The sequence below is a fragment of the Phaseolus vulgaris genome, chromosome 11 (genome assembly GCF_000499845.2).
Source record: "Phaseolus vulgaris cultivar G19833 chromosome 11, P. vulgaris v2.0, whole genome shotgun sequence".
In the NCBI taxonomy this organism is placed as follows: domain Eukaryota; kingdom Viridiplantae; phylum Streptophyta; class Magnoliopsida; order Fabales; family Fabaceae; genus Phaseolus; species Phaseolus vulgaris.
The window spans coordinates 11,045,246-11,062,499 of record NC_023749.2 but is presented as its reverse complement, the minus strand read 5'-3'; the positions used below and the strand labels follow the sequence as shown (position 1 = coordinate 11,062,499).

The following is a 17,254-nucleotide window of genomic DNA, read 5'->3' as shown; positions in this document are numbered from 1 at the left end:
GTAAGGTCCCAGAAGAATTAGGGTTTCCAAGGAAGTTGCATGCACGGCACGTGGGTACTTAGGGCACCCGTGAAACAGATGAAGCTGAAAGATTAGGTGCACCAAGTTGGGACCTAGGCGGCCACTCTGATTATTCGTTGCACTCCAGTTAAAGGAAGTTCATGTGCCAGATACGCTAAGATTACACAATAGCGGCACAGGGACACTTCCCAAGGAACCCTAGACACTGGTAACAGACAGAGGTAAACCCTAGTTTCAACCCATATAAAGGGTGCTAAGAACCCTAGTAAGGTATGCAGCTTTTGATACTAAAGCTATTTTATACACTTGATGTTCTTTGCCCTAATACTGACTTGAGCATCGGAGTGCAAACGGTCACAAGGGCGCCCCTTTGTCTTTGCAGGTGAGAAGTTTCTTGGCGGAGAAGGTACAATTCTCAGGCAAGGATAGAAGGGTCAGAGCACCGTTGAAGATGACCGGCGAGGTGAGTCAACCGGACAGAACAATTATCATTGGTGTGAATGAACGAGGGTCCCATTTTCAATATCATCAGTAGCCTTCCCTTGTTTTTTCCCAATGTAAAGCGACATACCAATGTTCTATGGAAAATCGGAGATGCTTGTTGAACCATTATAAGTGGCTCATCTCGATAACCTATCTTTTGAAAGTCCACTAATGTGAATCCTGATTCATTAATTTTAACCGTACTCTTACCGTCAACCCATTTACACTTGAAAACTGGAACAAAAAAACTTAGTATAGTCAACCTCCCATATCTCTTCTATAATACCATACACTACACAATTTTGTATCTATAGTAACATTTTCATAGTTACATTTATTTAAAATGTTACAATATATCAATTTTAATTACTATAGTAACATTTTTTTTTTACATAAATGTCACTATAAATAGATATTTTAATTACCATAGTAACAATTTTTATATAAATGTTACTATAGACAAAAGAAAAAGTAAAAATTTATAAATAAATATTATAATTATTAAATTTAAACTAATATCATCTTTTAAATTTTTTTAACTTAATAAAAAATTTAAATATCACACATAACTTAATTTATACAAATTATGCTCTCCATTTCAACTCACTATCTCACTGTTCTTCTTTCTCAATCTCAATAGTGTTTTTTCTAAGTTACTGAGACTCTTTTGTTTTTTCGAAACTGATTCTCGCTGCCCTCATTGCTTACTCTCTCAATCTCTCACATTCCTCTTCCTCACTCTTTCAATCTCAATCTCTCACGTACCTCTTCTTCACTCTCACAGTGACATTCCTCTTCCTCAGGTTTCACTCTCTTCTCCGTGCTTCATCTACATCTTGCTTGTTCGCTCAGTCAAACAGTTACTGCTATCTGCCACAAGTCCCCTGCACCAAAAAGGAGTACTCACACCAACATGTCACTTTCCTTGTTAAATAGTACCTCTTATTCTCTCATCCAATCACTTACACCTTGCCCCACTTTCTCACCCTTGCAACTTTCATTTTCAAATAGAACAAAAACTAGCAAAATCAAATGGTTTCTAAGGAATATAACCACTTAACAAGTACGGTTGTGAACATGGGAAAAACCATGCAGAGCATTGACTATTCTACACTTTTGTGGCTATTTTTTGGGGTGTTCTCTCAAGTAAATCATGAAGGAAAGCCTCGAATCTAGGATAATACCATCATAAGCCAATTTTGTTATGCTTTTATATATTTTTTATCCCATTCTTCTTCTCTGCACAGAGTAAGTTGCAATCCACAAGATATAGTGTTTCAACAAATATAGCAGGTAAGCATCAAATATTCAAAACTTAATCTTTAAGGAGTAACTGTTGAGGGTGAGGAAGAAGTACATCAAGCTATCAAACTGTATAAAAAATTGCATAGCATCTATTGTCAAAATAGAGATAATGAATTCAATTACATACAATAATTTTTTTGGTGTCCTCACTCTTAGGCTTATGTCATGATGAACATTTTTGCACGAGATGACTCTCTTTCATCAATATTCTTCATTGTTTATCACATAAAAGAAAAAACATATTAGCGTAAGACAAATAAAACCATTAATACACTAATTATGCAATTTGCCTAACCTCTTCATATCGTATCTCAGCAAAAGTTTTAGTTCTTGTGGTATGAACAATAGAAAATTTTGGTATACTGGTTTTGTTCTTCTCACTATCTATCACATAAAAGAAAAAAAAAATATTAGCGTAAGACAAATAAAACAATTAATACACTAATTATGCAATTTGCCTAACCTCTTCATATCGTATCTCAACAAAAGTTTTAGTTCTTGTGGTATGAACAATAGTAAATTTTGGTATACTTGTTTTCTAACCTTTATAATAAAATCATGAAAAGAGTAAAGATAAAATCAACCAAAGTATAAGAAAAAATAATCATATAATAAAATACAGATAATCAAATGACCTTGGTTATGTGAGATTTTCAAAATTTAACAAGAATTTATTGTTGAACCAAGTGTTGTTCAAGCTTTGAAGAATCCAAACCCTTTGAAGGATGTTGAAGACTTGGCTTTGCTTGCTGTTGCTGAGCTGTCTTAGATAGGATCTGGGGTAGATTGTGTTTGTAATCCACTCTTGATTGAATCCAAAGCATAGGCATTCTCAATCTTTTTAAAAGAAAAGTGTTTTTCAAGCTAAGTGAAAAACAACCTGTTGTTTTGTCGAAACAACCGATTGTTTTATACTTAGGTGTTTCTAGAAAAGGTTGAAAACTGTTTTTATGGTTGACTTGCTGTCAAAACCAAAACAACCGATTAATTCGTGGAAACAACCGATTGTTTATTTTGGTACCATAACAGAAAACTCTTTTGTGCTTTGACTGAGCATTAAATGATTTTCTAACTGTTTACGCTCCAGTTTTTAATGTTTTGACCAATCTTTAAATGCAATGAATAGTTTGTTAAGATTTGATAACAAACAACTTTATTTTAAATACAGTAAAACATATTTGGGTTTTTACACAAGTTTTGAGATTTTGAAAGAGTTGAGATTGCTTAGAGATTGAGTTTGATCAAAGAGTGTGAGATAGGATTTTCTCTTGTATTGATTTCATATTTGTTTCTATAACAAGTGTAATCCTTGTATCTGTTGGAAGAACCTTGTGTGTTTGATGAGAAGTGTTGTGTGTTCTTGAGGGGATCAAGATCAGCATTCTTAGTGTTGGTGTGTTGACCAAGAGAAGTGTGTGTCTTGAGGGGATCAAGGTCACTTTCTTGGTTGTGTTGTAAGTGATCTAGGTTTGATTGCTTAGTGTAATTCCTCAATGGTTTCTGAGAAGACTGGATGTAGCTCTAGGTTTAGAGTGAATCAGTATAAACATTTGTGTGCATTCTCTTTATCCATAATCTCTTTAAATTCAGTTTTGATATTTGCAAACTGGTATAAACAACCGATTGTTTTTCTAGTGCTGTTGTTTTTTATTTGTGTTTTGGCAAACTGAATTCTTTATCATTTGTTTCTCGATATAATTTCATTTTTGGCTTAAAAGTTTGCGAAAACCCTCTTTAAACAATTCACCCCCCCCCCTCTAGTTTAAAGTCATTCATTCTAACAATTGGTATCAGAGCTTGGTTCTTGAAATTTATTCAAGTGTGATTCTAAAACTTTTTTTTTTATGGCTGATAGACTACCTTTTGGGGAAGGTGCTTCAATCAACAGACCACCTCTGTTTTGTAGTTTGAAATACCAATTTTGGAAAGTGAGAATGAAAATCTTTATGGAATCACTTAACAAAGGAATTTGGGACGCAATTGAAAATGGTCCTTTTATGCCAAAGTTTGAAAAAGATGGATCTTCCATTGAAAAGCCTTGGTCTCAATGGACTGATTCTTAAAGCAAGAAGGCCAAATTCGATTGCATTGCCAAAAATATAATAACCTCTGCTTTAAATTCAGATGAGTTTTTCAGGGTCTCTCAATGCAAAACAGCAAAAGAAATGTGGGACACCTTGAAGCTAACTCATGAAGGTACAAATGAGGTGAAGAGAGCTAGGAAGCATACTCTAATCCAAGAGTATGAGATGTTCAGAATGCTCAAAGGTGAAACAATTGCTGAAGTGCAGAAAAGATTCACGCACATCATCAATCATCTCATGAGCCTTGACAAGACCTTTGAAAAGAAAGAGCTAAACATCAAGATCTTGAAATGTCTTGATAGAGCATGGCAACCTAAGGTAACTGGTATATCCGAATCTAAAGATCTAACATCCTTGAGTATGGATTCTTTGTTTGGCAAGCTTAGGGAACATGAGTTAGAGATGAATCGACTCAATGTTAAAGAAAGCGAAGATAAGCACGTAAGGAGTATAGCCTTAAAAGCTTCCAAGCACAAAGGCAAACAAGAATCCAACGATGATAGTGATGAGGAAAACCTTAGCTTGCTGTCAAGAAAGTTTAGCAAATTCTTGAAGAGGAACCGCAACAAGGACAACAACAAAGATAGGTATGGAAACAAGAAATCCAATGATTTTAATTCCAATAACTATACTTGTTTTGGTTGTGGTGAGGAAGGTCACATAAAGGCAGATTGTCCAAACAAAAGCAAGGAGAAAAAGCCTAGCTACAAGGAAAAGAAAGGCATGACAAAGAGAGCCTACATAGCTTGTGATGAGAATGAGGTATCATCATCAAGCTCTTCATCAAGTGAAGATGAGAAAGCAAACATCTGCTTAATTGCTGAAGATGATGATGAATCTTGCAGCTTAAGTGAGATAAGTTCGTGTGCTTCTTTAAATGAACAAAATTATAGTGAATTGCTTGAAGCTTTTCAAGAAACTCACGATGAAGCTAATTGATTGGTGCTTTCAAACAACCGATTGAAAGAACTTAACAGCTGGCTGGAAAAGAGAGTGAAAGCACTTGAAGATGAGATTGAAAAATCTAAAAAGGATTTCAAAAATCTGGAAACACATTTCAAAAATTCTTCTTGCAAGTGTGACACTCTCATTTGCGAAAATTGTGAAAACCTTGAGAAGAAAGTGCATTATCTTGTTGATACTGTGGACAAGCTTTCAAAAGGAAAATCTAACTTTGAGAATGTCTTGGCATCCCAAAGTTGTGTTTTTGAAAAGGTTGGTTTAGACTTTAATCCACAAAACAAACAAGATAAGTTTTCAAAAAAAAAAAAATTAAGAAAGCTAGTAAAACAACCGATTGTTAAGTCAAAACAACTGGTTGTTACATGCTTTTATTGCATGAAAAAGGGCCATTCGGTTAGATTCTGCAAAATAAGAAAGTCTTATGTTCCCAAGGGCTTCATGAAATGCATTACTAAAGGATGTGAGGTTCCAAATGAGAAAAAGAAATCAATTGGACCCACATTTGTGAAGAGGCCAAATCTTGTTGCTTGAACTCATGTTTATGCAGGAAATCTAAAGAAGTGTGAAGGACTGAGTCATCTGATAAAGTTCTTGGAAGAAAAAGACCAACATTGAAGCTGAATCAATGTTCTGTATTTGTCCAAAAGCCCTCAACAGTTAAAATAAGGCTTCTTGATCTCAAAGCACATGGCTCATTGAAAGAACAACATAAAGGATAAGACCTTCCTTATCTCTGTTCTTAATTTCTATTTTTAAGTTCATTTTCATGTTTGAATAACCTCTTTAAAATGTTCAATTTCATCTGCTTTGATTTCTTTCTGCTCATGCTTAAAGATTCAAAATGAGTTTTACTACTGCAGAAAAACAACTGATTGTTTCCTCGAAACTACCGATTGTTTTGGGTCTGACAGCAGTGTGAAGAAACCAATTTAATTTCTATTTTGAATTTCTATCCGTTGCAGATCAAATTAAAGAAAGAATTCTTGGTCAATGAACCTGTGTTGAAAGTTGATCACGCTCAGAAAGAAGTTACAACAGTCATAAAGGAATATATTCCAAAATCTTGGAAATTCAAGAGCTTTTATGACTAGTCAAAGATCACATGTGAAGACCATGTGATTTTCTGCTTTTTCTGACGTTTTCTGTGCAGGGCATGGTCAAGTCCTCTCTCTCTAAAAATCTGGTACCCACTCATGTCATTAAATGCTTTATGATTCTATAATTCCAATAAAATCTATTGCAGCTGATCTCTTCCACAAGAACAACCAATTGCAACATCTCTTGCAAATCTTGTGTGAGCTTCTCTCTGTTTTCTTCTCTGCCATCATGGACTCAACTCCTCCCACCTCAAGAAGAGTAAAATCCAGAGCACTAAGGTCTGGAGGAAGGCTTGAAGGATGGTTTTCTGGTGATAATGATCTAATTGAGAGATATAGATTTGAGACTAGCACCAAAGTGATAAACAACCCTAAAGTTGTTTGCTTTGATTGGCTGAAAAGCCAAAAGCTGGTCAATGTCAGAAAGCTTCTCAAAGATCAGTCCCTCAGAAAGTTTTTGGAGATGAAAGGGAAAATCTATCCAGATTTGATAAGAGTTTTCTACACAAATCTCAAGTTTGAGGGAAACAACCTTGTTTCTCATGTAAAAGGTGTAGATATGGATATTACACATGATGTGTGGACTGCTGTAGCTGGTCTAAAGTACTCAGGCCTCAGAATTAACAAGGGGAACCTTGGAGTAGTGGAGGACTTCAACAAAGTTCAATACTACAAGAGCTGCTTGAAGAACCAAAATGCACAAGTTAGTACTTGTTCGGTTGGTAGCTTAAGGCTTAATGAAAGGTTGTCAGCCCTCATTGTGACTTGGATTCTAACTCCAAGGGGGAGCAATCATTCAGTGCTTACAGAGGAGGATCTGGTGTACATCTTCTGCATTATGAAGAAGATCAAAATTAATTGGATACACATCATCAAAGAGCACATGCAAAAGGCAATGAGGTTAAGTGACTATCACTATCCATATGCTGTTTTGATTTCTAAATTTTTGCTCTATTTTGAAGTGAACCTAGAGGATGAAACATCTGAGTTGGTCAAGTCAACTCAAGAGTTGAACAATGGATCTCTCAGTAAAATGGGATTCACCAAAGTAGATGGCAAATGGATTAGCAAAGATGGTGACTTTGGAGCCTCATCTAGTGCTGCTGCTGATCATGAAGAAGATGAACATGTTGCAGATATGGATTTTCAACATGAAGATCAACCTGAAACACATCAAGATGTTGGACCTAGTGCTGGTGGTGGAAATCAAGAGGAAAGATGCAAACCATATCTCTTTTTGAGAGATTCATGGTTAATAGGCTTGATAGCTTTGCGGAGAACCAAAGGAATCTCCATGATCTATGTGTCAGCAATTTCCAGAGGATTGATAACAGGTTTGACAGCATGGATGCACGCTCCATGACCCTAGATGAACAGATTGAGGCAGTACATAACCAGATCTTTGATCTTCAATATGCTGATGATGATGAATGAAGAGAAAACAATCGGTTGATGTATCGAAACAACCAATTGTTTTTGGTGGTTGTATCAGTTTTTTTATTTTCTGCTTTTGTTGTTTTAAATTTGATGTATTAAGAACAATTATCTTTTTCATCTCTTCTTTTTGTCTAATTGTGAAGACAAATAGGGGGAGATGTATGTTGTGGTTTCAGTTTTTATTTTCTGCAAAACAATTTGTAGGAGTGAAACCTCATAGGTTTTTGCTCTTATATTTGTTTGTTGTTTGCTCTGATATTATGCTCTGAATTTCTATATTTGTTTTTGTGCTAACCAAAATATCATAAGTTATATGTTTTGCTTAAAACTGTGTTTTGCAGGAACTGCTTCAGATTCAATCAAGTACAACATAAGCATCAGGGATTTGTCTTCATCAAATAGGGGGAGATTGTTGAACCAAGTGGTGTTCAAGCTTTGAAGAATCCAAACCCTTTGAAGGATGTTGAAGGCTTGGCTTTGCTTGCTGTTGCTGAGCTGTCTTAGATAGGATCTGGGGTAGATTGTGTTTGTAATTCACTCTTGATTGAATCCAAAGCATAGGCATTCTCAATCTTTTTAAAAGAAAAGTGTTTTTCAAGCTAAGTGAAAAACAACCTGTTGTTTTGTCGAAACAACCGATTGTTTTATACTTAGGTGTTTTTAGAAAAGGTTGAAAACTGTTTTTATGGTTCACTTGTTGTCAAAACCAAAACAACCAATTGTTTGTTTTGGTACCATAACAGAAAACTGTTTTGTGCTTCGACTGAGCATTAAATGATTTTCTAACTGTTTACGCTCCCGTTTTTAATGTTTTGACCAATCTTTAAATGCAATGAATAGTTTGTTAAGATTTGATAACAAACAACTTTGTTTTAAATACAGTAAAACAGATTTGGGTTTTTACACAAGTTTTGAGATTTTGAAAGAGTTGAGATTGCTTAGAGATTGAGTTTGATCAAAGAGTGTGAGATAGGATTTTCTCTTGTATTGATTTCATATTTGTTTCTGTAACAAGTGTAATCCTTGTATCTGTTGGAAGAACCTTGTGTGTTTGCTAAGAAGTGTTGTGTGTTCTTGAGGGGATCAAGATCATCATTCTTAGTGTTGGTGTGTTGACCAAGAGAAGTGTGTGTCTTGAGGGGATCAAGGTCACTTTCTTGGTTGTGTTGTAGGTGATCTAGGTTTGATTGCATAGTGGAATTCCTCAGTGGTTTCTGAGAAGACTGGATGTAGGTCTGGGTTTAGAGTGAACCAGTATAAACATCTGTGTGTATTCTCTCTATCCTTAATCTCTTTAAATTCAGTTTTGAAATTTGCAAACTGGTATAAACAACTGATTGTTTCTGCGAAACAACCGATTGTTTTTCTAGTGCTGTTGTTTTTTATTTGTGTTTTGGCAAACTGAATTCTTCATCATTTGTTTCTCGAGATAATTTCATTCTTGGCTTAAAAGTTTGCGAAAACCCTCTTTAAACAATTCACCCCCCCCCCCCTCTAGTTTAAAGCCATCCATTCTAACATTTTTCATTGGTCAAAGAAACACTCAAGGGACGATTTTTTAAGTTGTAATCATTTGTCATATTTGGAAAAAATATTTTGCCTTCAATCTACATTTCTGGCATGTTCTTCAATATCAAATTTTGATGTCATCTCATCAATTAATAAATATTATAATTTAAGTATTATATATAATTAAAGATAAAAAGTTAGTGAAGTACCAAGACTATTTTCCATATGTCATCCCAATGATCTTTTAGTCCTTTTTAAATAGTGAAACTCAGAGGAGCAAGGTGTGCATTCCTAACTAATTTCCCCAAATAATTACTCAATGTAGCTCGATAATTACCAATAGGTTGGCCAAAAGCATTAAGTTTAACCGGTAAATACTCTACATAATTCAAGCCATGAGTCTTGAGACATTTGGTAGGGTCTCTTTTTCTTTTACTAGTAGGACGTGTTAATTAAGTATAAAATTAAGAAATTAGTACATTGTCTACTAGACATATACAATAACAGATTACATAATTGAATAAACATATATAAATAACTAACCAATGTGGAGTGGAGTTTGACTAGGTCTTGATGCGGTTTCTTCCAACTCGTAGAACCACTTGAAAATGACACTTTACAGTTCTTCGCCAGCAAAGGTGGTTTTTCTTTCTCACCACTAGCCACAGAATTATAAATAAAAAGTTAATATCATATTCAATGATTATCCATTATACTTGTATCGACTGTTGTTCCAAGTACATCATCCCTAAACCAACTAACATGTTCACCTTCATCTTCATCAATCATAGATTGATGAAAAAAATGACTTTCTAATTAATCTCCTAAGTAATTTTCCATATCACCATTCTCTAAATCTCCATGTACATCAAACAAATCTCTAGGGGTGGTTTTAGAGACAACTTGCCAATTATCAACTGATCTTCTGTATAATATACTTGTTTTACTTGAGTTGCAAATACAAAAGAGTCACTTTTGTAAACAACTTTCCAAAATTTACAAGTGTTAACCCAAAATGATTTTGCTTACTCTTAAATCAATCACATTTAAACAACACAAACTTAGAGTGTCTATAATAATCTAACTCTATTATATCTTCAAAACTCCATAGTAGCTAACATTTTCTACTTCAAAATTTCCATCTTCTTTATTTTTATACCTAATAGTAGACGAAGTAACCATTAATCCAAAGTTTTGTGTTTGTCTCTCACAACCTTCAATAATAAACTTGTACCCGTTTATCTCATAAGCTAAAAATCTTCTATCAACACTATTAGGTCCTTTAGCCAACCATTTAACCTCTTCACTAACAACCACATTTTTAACATGATTTTCAAACCATGTGTGAAATGTAAGATATTGATATTTTGTCATCTTCCAATTTCTTGTTGAATCTTCACAAGCATTACTAGAGAGAAATTCCTTATGTTCTCTATAATTTTATTTTTTTTAATAAGATCAAAAAAGTTAAAACTCATAAAAAGATAATAATATGGATATTGTCTTACGTGACAAATGACTTGGTGAGTTCACAATTTAACAACACATAACAGTGAGCTTGCTCCCACTCAAGAGGTTCTAAACTAGTCATCACTTCATTCCCTATTGGACCATTAAATTCCTTGGCAGCTTGTTGAACTTTGTTTGGACATCGTCCAAATATCTTTAGCAAAATTTTAAACACTCATCCACTAAATACCCTTCTACAATTAAACCTTTCAGATAATTTCTACTACGCATATAAACCTTTAACCTATGGAGAAATCTATAAGAATATAAAACTATGATTACGAATAGAAGAGGATAATATAAATTTACAAAGAACAAAAAAAGAATCATTTGGTATAAGAATTACCTTTCAATAGGGTACATCCAACAGTAATGTACATGTCCAACAATTTTAGCCTCATGCGCTAGATATATGGATAAATGAACCATTATGACAAAAGTGAAAATCTAGCATGTGGAAGGAATACCTTGTTTGGTCCTATATTTATAGGATGAAGGTCTTTCCTTATACCAAGTTAAGACGGGCTCTCAAATGCTCCTTTGATTTCCTATCTATATTCAATAATGTTCTTATTACATTTTCACATATATTTTTTTCAATATGCATGACATAAAGATTGTGAAGAATCAGATTAGTCTCCCAATATGGAAAGTTAAAGAATATACTTTTTTTTGTCCAGGGATCATGTTTCTTTCTTTTCTTTTTCTGAGCATTTCCAAATACATTTTTTCTATCACCTAATATATCCAATATATTAGACCTTGTTAATGGAGTAGGTATTCCTCTCAATTCTTGGGTACCATCAAAACATTTTTTATTTTTTTTCCAATTATGTTTTGAGTTTAACCATCTTTGATGACACATATAACACATCTTTTTACTATTATTTAAGTACCTAGAGCATGTGTGGTAGTTACATATAGGGCATGTCGATTTTCCACTTGTACTCCAACCTGATAACATAGTATAAGAAGGCAAGTTACAAATAGTCCAAAGTAATGCAATATATGTCCGAAAATTGTTTGTTAGAAGCATCATAAGTTTCAAACCCTTTTCCCACAATTCCTTCAACTTATCAATAAGAGGTTCCAAATAAATATCAATACTACTTTTAGGGGAAGATGGATAAGGAATTACTAATGATAACATTAAGTAAGGTATTTTCATACAATCCCACGGAGTTAAATTATAAGTCATTAAAACTGCAGGCCAAATACTATGTCCTTTGCCTATCATCTTAAATGGAGTAAATTCGTCACTTGTTAACCCAAGCATCACATTTTAAGGATCTGATGCAAAGTTAGGATGTAGAGAATCAAAGGTTTTCCAAGTAAGTGAATCAGCTGGATGTCTTAGCTTTCCATCTTTAGTACCTTCACCATGCCATTTCATTGAAATAATAGTTTTTTATGACATAAATAGCCTCTTGATGCTTTGTTTTAAAGGAAAGTACCTCAAAACCTTGGTTGGAATTGGAGGTGAAGCAACCTACATGAAACTTTTCTTCTAGAATTTGTATGCTTCTTTTCTTTATATCTAGAAGAACCACATTTAGGACACCTAACTTCATTCTCATACTCCTTTCGAAATAAAATACAGTCAGTAGGACAAGCATCAATCTTTTGATAATTGAAACCCAAGTCCTTAATGATGAACTAGCAATCTTGGTATGATAATGGCCAACAGGATTTTTTAGGAAGTAACTCTTCTAAAAGTTTTAGCAACCTATCAAATGAAACATTGTTCTATCCATGGAGATTCTTAATATGTAGTAATCGAATAATGACTAATAACTTAGAGAAATTTTTACAACCTAGGTATACTTCTTGATGAGCATCGTGTATCAATTTGGTAAATCTAGTTGTTTCAATGTCAAGCTCTTCATTATCTTCATCTATAATGTCATTGAATTCATTTTCTCCAAGATCTGTGTGCATCATAAAAGTTTCCTCCAACAAACCATCCAAATCCTTACATTCACTATTTTTCTCTCTATCATCATCATATATCTTCTTTGAAGATCCACCTTCTCCATGAAAAACCCACCTTGTATAGTTTCTATCAAATTCAACACATGGTAAATGCTCATGCACATCCTTTCGATTACCCTAAGTACAATTATTATACTCCTTGCAAGGACATAAAATCTCATCTCCTTGTACAGCATTTTCAAATACAAAATTTAGAAAAAAAAATTTAAACCATTTAAATACCTAGTAGATGTTCTAGGTGCTACCACATAATTCTTGTCCATGCTTATGTTGTCTTAGAGCTAAAAATGAAATACCTAATAAAAATTGCAAAATTATCTATTAATAACAAAATTATCTATGAACTTGAAAATTAAAGTAAAGCAACTATTCAACAATTACATAGATTGAATTAAACCTGAATATAAGTCTAGAAGCGATAAATAACACATTAAAGTCGCTTTTAAGTATTTTTTACTCTTAAACTTTAACTATTAAAATTTTAAACAAGTGAACTCTCCATGAACAATTAGGTCTAGTAACAACCTTTGAACCTGAAAATTATATTTCAAATAATTTCAAGGCATTAAAAATTTTGAGAATCAAATGATCAAAAGTAGAATACAAGATACAACCAACATGATCTGAAATTTCAGCAATGTGATTGGCTTTCAAAAATGATGTGAGATGATATAAACAAAGACACCACAAACATAAAGAAACAATTAATAATGAAAGTACAACATAAACACTATAAGAACAAATTTAACATCTTTTCTTATTTGTGAAAGTTTAAGGAAGCAAGGAATGCTCATGCGAAATTTTAATATTAGAAAAATACAGCCACCTATTATACTGATAGGATAACATGTGCATTAAAACCCATGGGGACCACCTTATATTAACCTAATGAAGAACAACTACCTAAAATCCTTGTATCCCTAGAGTAGTCAATTCCAAGGTACATGCTGTAACGAATCAAAGTGAAAAAAAAAAAAAAACACTAGTGTGTTCTAAGTAGTTAAAGCCTTAATGGTGTAGTAATTAACATTAGCAGTATAATGGGTATTTGTTGCCAGTGGTGACACATGTCAATGATTTAAAAACCAATTAAGACGAGCCACTTAAACTAGTGCAAATAGGAACATATGGCACAAATGGTCCACCATCTAGTTTAAAATGCATATAGTTCAAGTATATCGTTCTTATCTTAGAATTGGAGTTCCAGTTCTATGTAATATAAGTTTATATTACAAGTTAAAATAAGTCATTAGAGTTAAACATTAATTTTGAACATTTTATTAGACAACAATATCAAGAACATTTTATTAGTCCTACACCTCAAATTCCACAAATATGGAAATTAACAAAGGTACTTAATAAATAAGAAAGAAATCAATCAATTTAAGTATACTACTTAAAAGTATTAAAAATACATAATAAATTTATAAAAGAGATATACTCAAACAATTCACTCTATCTATTTTTCAAGCTAAAGACATACCTTAATATATAAAAAAAAAAAAGGCCAGTAAAAAAACATGGGACTAAAGAAACAATAGAAGAACCCATATTTTCCCAAAACCACAATTGCCTAAATGGTGCCCTCTTGCATCAGAATTGGCTCACAAAACACAACAAAATTTTAAATTGCTTAGAAAACTTAAAATTCACATGGTTAATTATTAATTGGAAGTATGTGAATAAATAGGGACTCAAAAAAATATAACCATTGTACTGAAAAAATTGCTGCAATCAAACTTTCAAATGTAAAAAACTATTTTAACACCCTACATTTTCATTTGTTTAACAACTACATGTAATAATAAAATACTAAATAAATTTATTTAATTAAAATATAAATTAAATTATAAAATAAAAAACTAATAAAAGTAGTTGTTAAGTAGGAATGTAAATTTTGAAGAGTGTCAAACTATACACCCACATACTTCCAAAAACACGTGCAAAAAAATACCATTGCATCCATTATTTGAGATACCACAACAGAGTTGAAGTCCCAATTCAAAAGGTGGCCTTAGAAGGTGTAGAGATATTGTGTGCGGAAGCGTGATAATTTCAACCAAAAGATTATGAGAAATTAAAGTAACAAGTAAAGTGAGAATGATACCATAATTTTTAGGTGGAAAACCCCTTTAAATAGAGGTAAAAAACCACCGGCGAGAGAGCCAAAACTTCCACTATAATGGTACTGGGAGTACAATGAATTCCTCTTAGGCTAATAGATAAATAGCCCTAAAACAAATCCTCTTTATATGGGTTAAACACTTACACCCAAGAGCAGAAGTAGAGAGTATAATAAAAAGAGAGAGGAAGCAAATGTGTTGCTGTTTGTTGTGTTGTTACATTGCTTGAAGGAAGCCACTATATATAGTGGTTCTAGGAGACAACAATAATAAATACAATTAATGGTAATTAACCTCCCATTGATTGCAATTGATTGTGGCAATTAACCTCCCATTGATTGCAATTGATTACGGCAATTAATCTCCCATTGATTGCAATTGATTGCGGCAATTAACCTCCCAATTATGACAAGAAAACGGAAAGGTGAGTCATAAACCCACAAATCTCCACCTTGACTTGCCTTTGACTGGAACACTCTCTCGCCATGAAGCCTTGATTAAGTATGGATAATACCAGCTAAGTTCAGACAATGATCGAACTTAGCCGATGGAAGTGGCTTGGTCAACATGTCTGCAGGATTTTCGGTCGTATGAATTTTTTCAACAATTATATCTCCTGTATCAACAATGTCTCGGATAAAATGGTGTTTAATTTCAATGTGTTTGGTCCTTGAGTGATACTTATTGTTCCTGGTTAAGTGAACAGCACTCTGACTATCACAAAATATAACAAGAACATCTTGTTGAAGACCAAGTTCACTTACCAAGCCTCGAAGCCATATAGCCTCTTTCATACCTTCTGTAGCAGCAATATATTCTGCTTAAGTGGTGGACAAAACCGCAATAGCTTGAAGTGAAGAATACCAGCTGATAGCAGACCCACATAGGGAAAAGATGTAAGCTGAAAGTGACCTTCTCTGATCTAAATCACCACCATAGTCAGCATCAACATAGCCAACTGCTCCTCCGGGATCGGCTCTATGTTGATCAAATACCAAACCAAGATCTGGAGAACCTTTTAGATAACGAAGTATCCATTTAACGGCTTCCCAGTGTGCCTTGCCTGGATTATGCATGAACCTGCTAACAGCATAAGCTAAATCAGGTCTAGTACATACCATTGCATACATGAGACTTCCAATTGCATTTGAATACGGGACATGTGACATGCGTCTTTTGTCCTAGTCTGATTCTGGACACTGATCTAATGACAACTTGAAGTGGGCGCAATTAGAGTATTAACAGCTTTGCAATCTCGCATTCCAAATTTGTCAAGCATCTTAAGAACATACTTCTTTTGTGATAGAAAAAGATTTCCAGCTTGACGATCTCTGTTGATCTCCATTCCCAATATTTTCTTGGCAGGACCTAAGTCCTTCATATCAAATTCACTGCTAAGCTGAGCCTTTAACTTGTTAACTAAAAATTTATCTCTTGCAACAATCAACATGTCATCAACATATAGCAACAAGTATACAAAAGACCCATCAGATGTCTTTTGAAAATAAACACAGTTATCATAGCTGCTTCTGGAGTATCCATGTCCAACCATGAAAGAATCAAACCTCTTATACCATTGTCTTGGTGATTGCTTCAAGCCGTAAAGAGATTTTTTCAAACGACATACATGGTCCTCCTTTCCAGGTACAACGAAGCCCTCAGGCTGCTGGATGTAAATCTCTTCCTCAAGATTACCATGAAGAAAAGCAGTTTTCACATCTAACTGTTCCAGCTCCAAATCATACAAGGCAACTAAAGCAAGTAATATATGTATTGAATTATGACGAACAACAGGAGAAAAAACTTCATTAAAGTCAATACCTTTCTCTTGATCAAAACCTCTTACAACAAATCTTGCTTTATTCCTTGTACTCTCAACACCAGGGATCCCTTCTTTTTTCTTAAAGATCCACTTGCAACTAATGACTCGTTTTCCTTCTGGTAACTTCACCAATTCCCATGCTTCATTTTTTAGAAGACTCTCAACTTCTTCTTGTATAGCAGCAATCCACTTTGTTGAGTCGTCACCAGAGATAGCTTCAGAGTAATTCTTGGGTTCACCTTCTTCACCCATCTCTTGTGCAATAGTTAAAGCATAAGCAATGTTGGCTGATTCTGCAATTAATCTTTGAGTCGGTTTTCTTGGTCTCTGTTGTGAAAGTTTTTGAGCCATAGACCATGGCTGTGGTAATCCTCGTCGTTTAGGTGGACATTGCTCATGTGGACTCAAATGTTCATTTGTACCATCAATAACAGTGACTTGATCATCATGAGTACTGGAGGAATTGGGAACGTCTTCCTCATGAGCGGGTGTTTTAATCTCAAACTCCACCTTCTCTCGAGCCTCTTCCTGGCCATCTGTATCAATTGAGGAAATGACAGTATCTTTTACAGAAGAGAGCATAGCATTTTCATTAAAGGTCACATTCCGACTGTGAATTATTTTGTGAGATTCTGGGTCATATAAACGATAACCTTTAACCCCTGAGCCATAACCCAAGAAAATGCACTTCTTAGCACGAGGTTCTAATTTTCCCTCGTTTACATGAGAATAAGCAGGACAACCAAATATTTTAAGATTAGAATAATCAACATGGTTACCTGACCAAACTTCTTCTGGAATGTTGCAATCAATAGATCTGTTAGGAGAGCGATTTATCAGATAACATGTCATTGAAGCCGCTTCAGCCAAAAAGATTTGCTCAAACCAGAATGGGAGAACATGCAACAA

The 17,254-nt window shown here is 34.1% G+C and overlaps 1 protein-coding gene across 1 annotated transcript; it reads right to left on the bottom strand.

Annotated features, from left to right (window-relative positions):
- Nucleotides 1–15,344: 15,344 nt before the first annotated feature.
- On the bottom strand, nucleotides 15,345–15,692 carry LOC137834128 (secreted RxLR effector protein 161-like). Its single transcript, XM_068642193.1, has one exon. The coding sequence runs from the start codon at nucleotides 15,690–15,692 to the stop codon at nucleotides 15,345–15,347; it is 348 nt and encodes a 115-aa protein (XP_068498294.1).
- Between the last annotated feature and the right edge of the window lie 1,562 nt (nucleotides 15,693–17,254).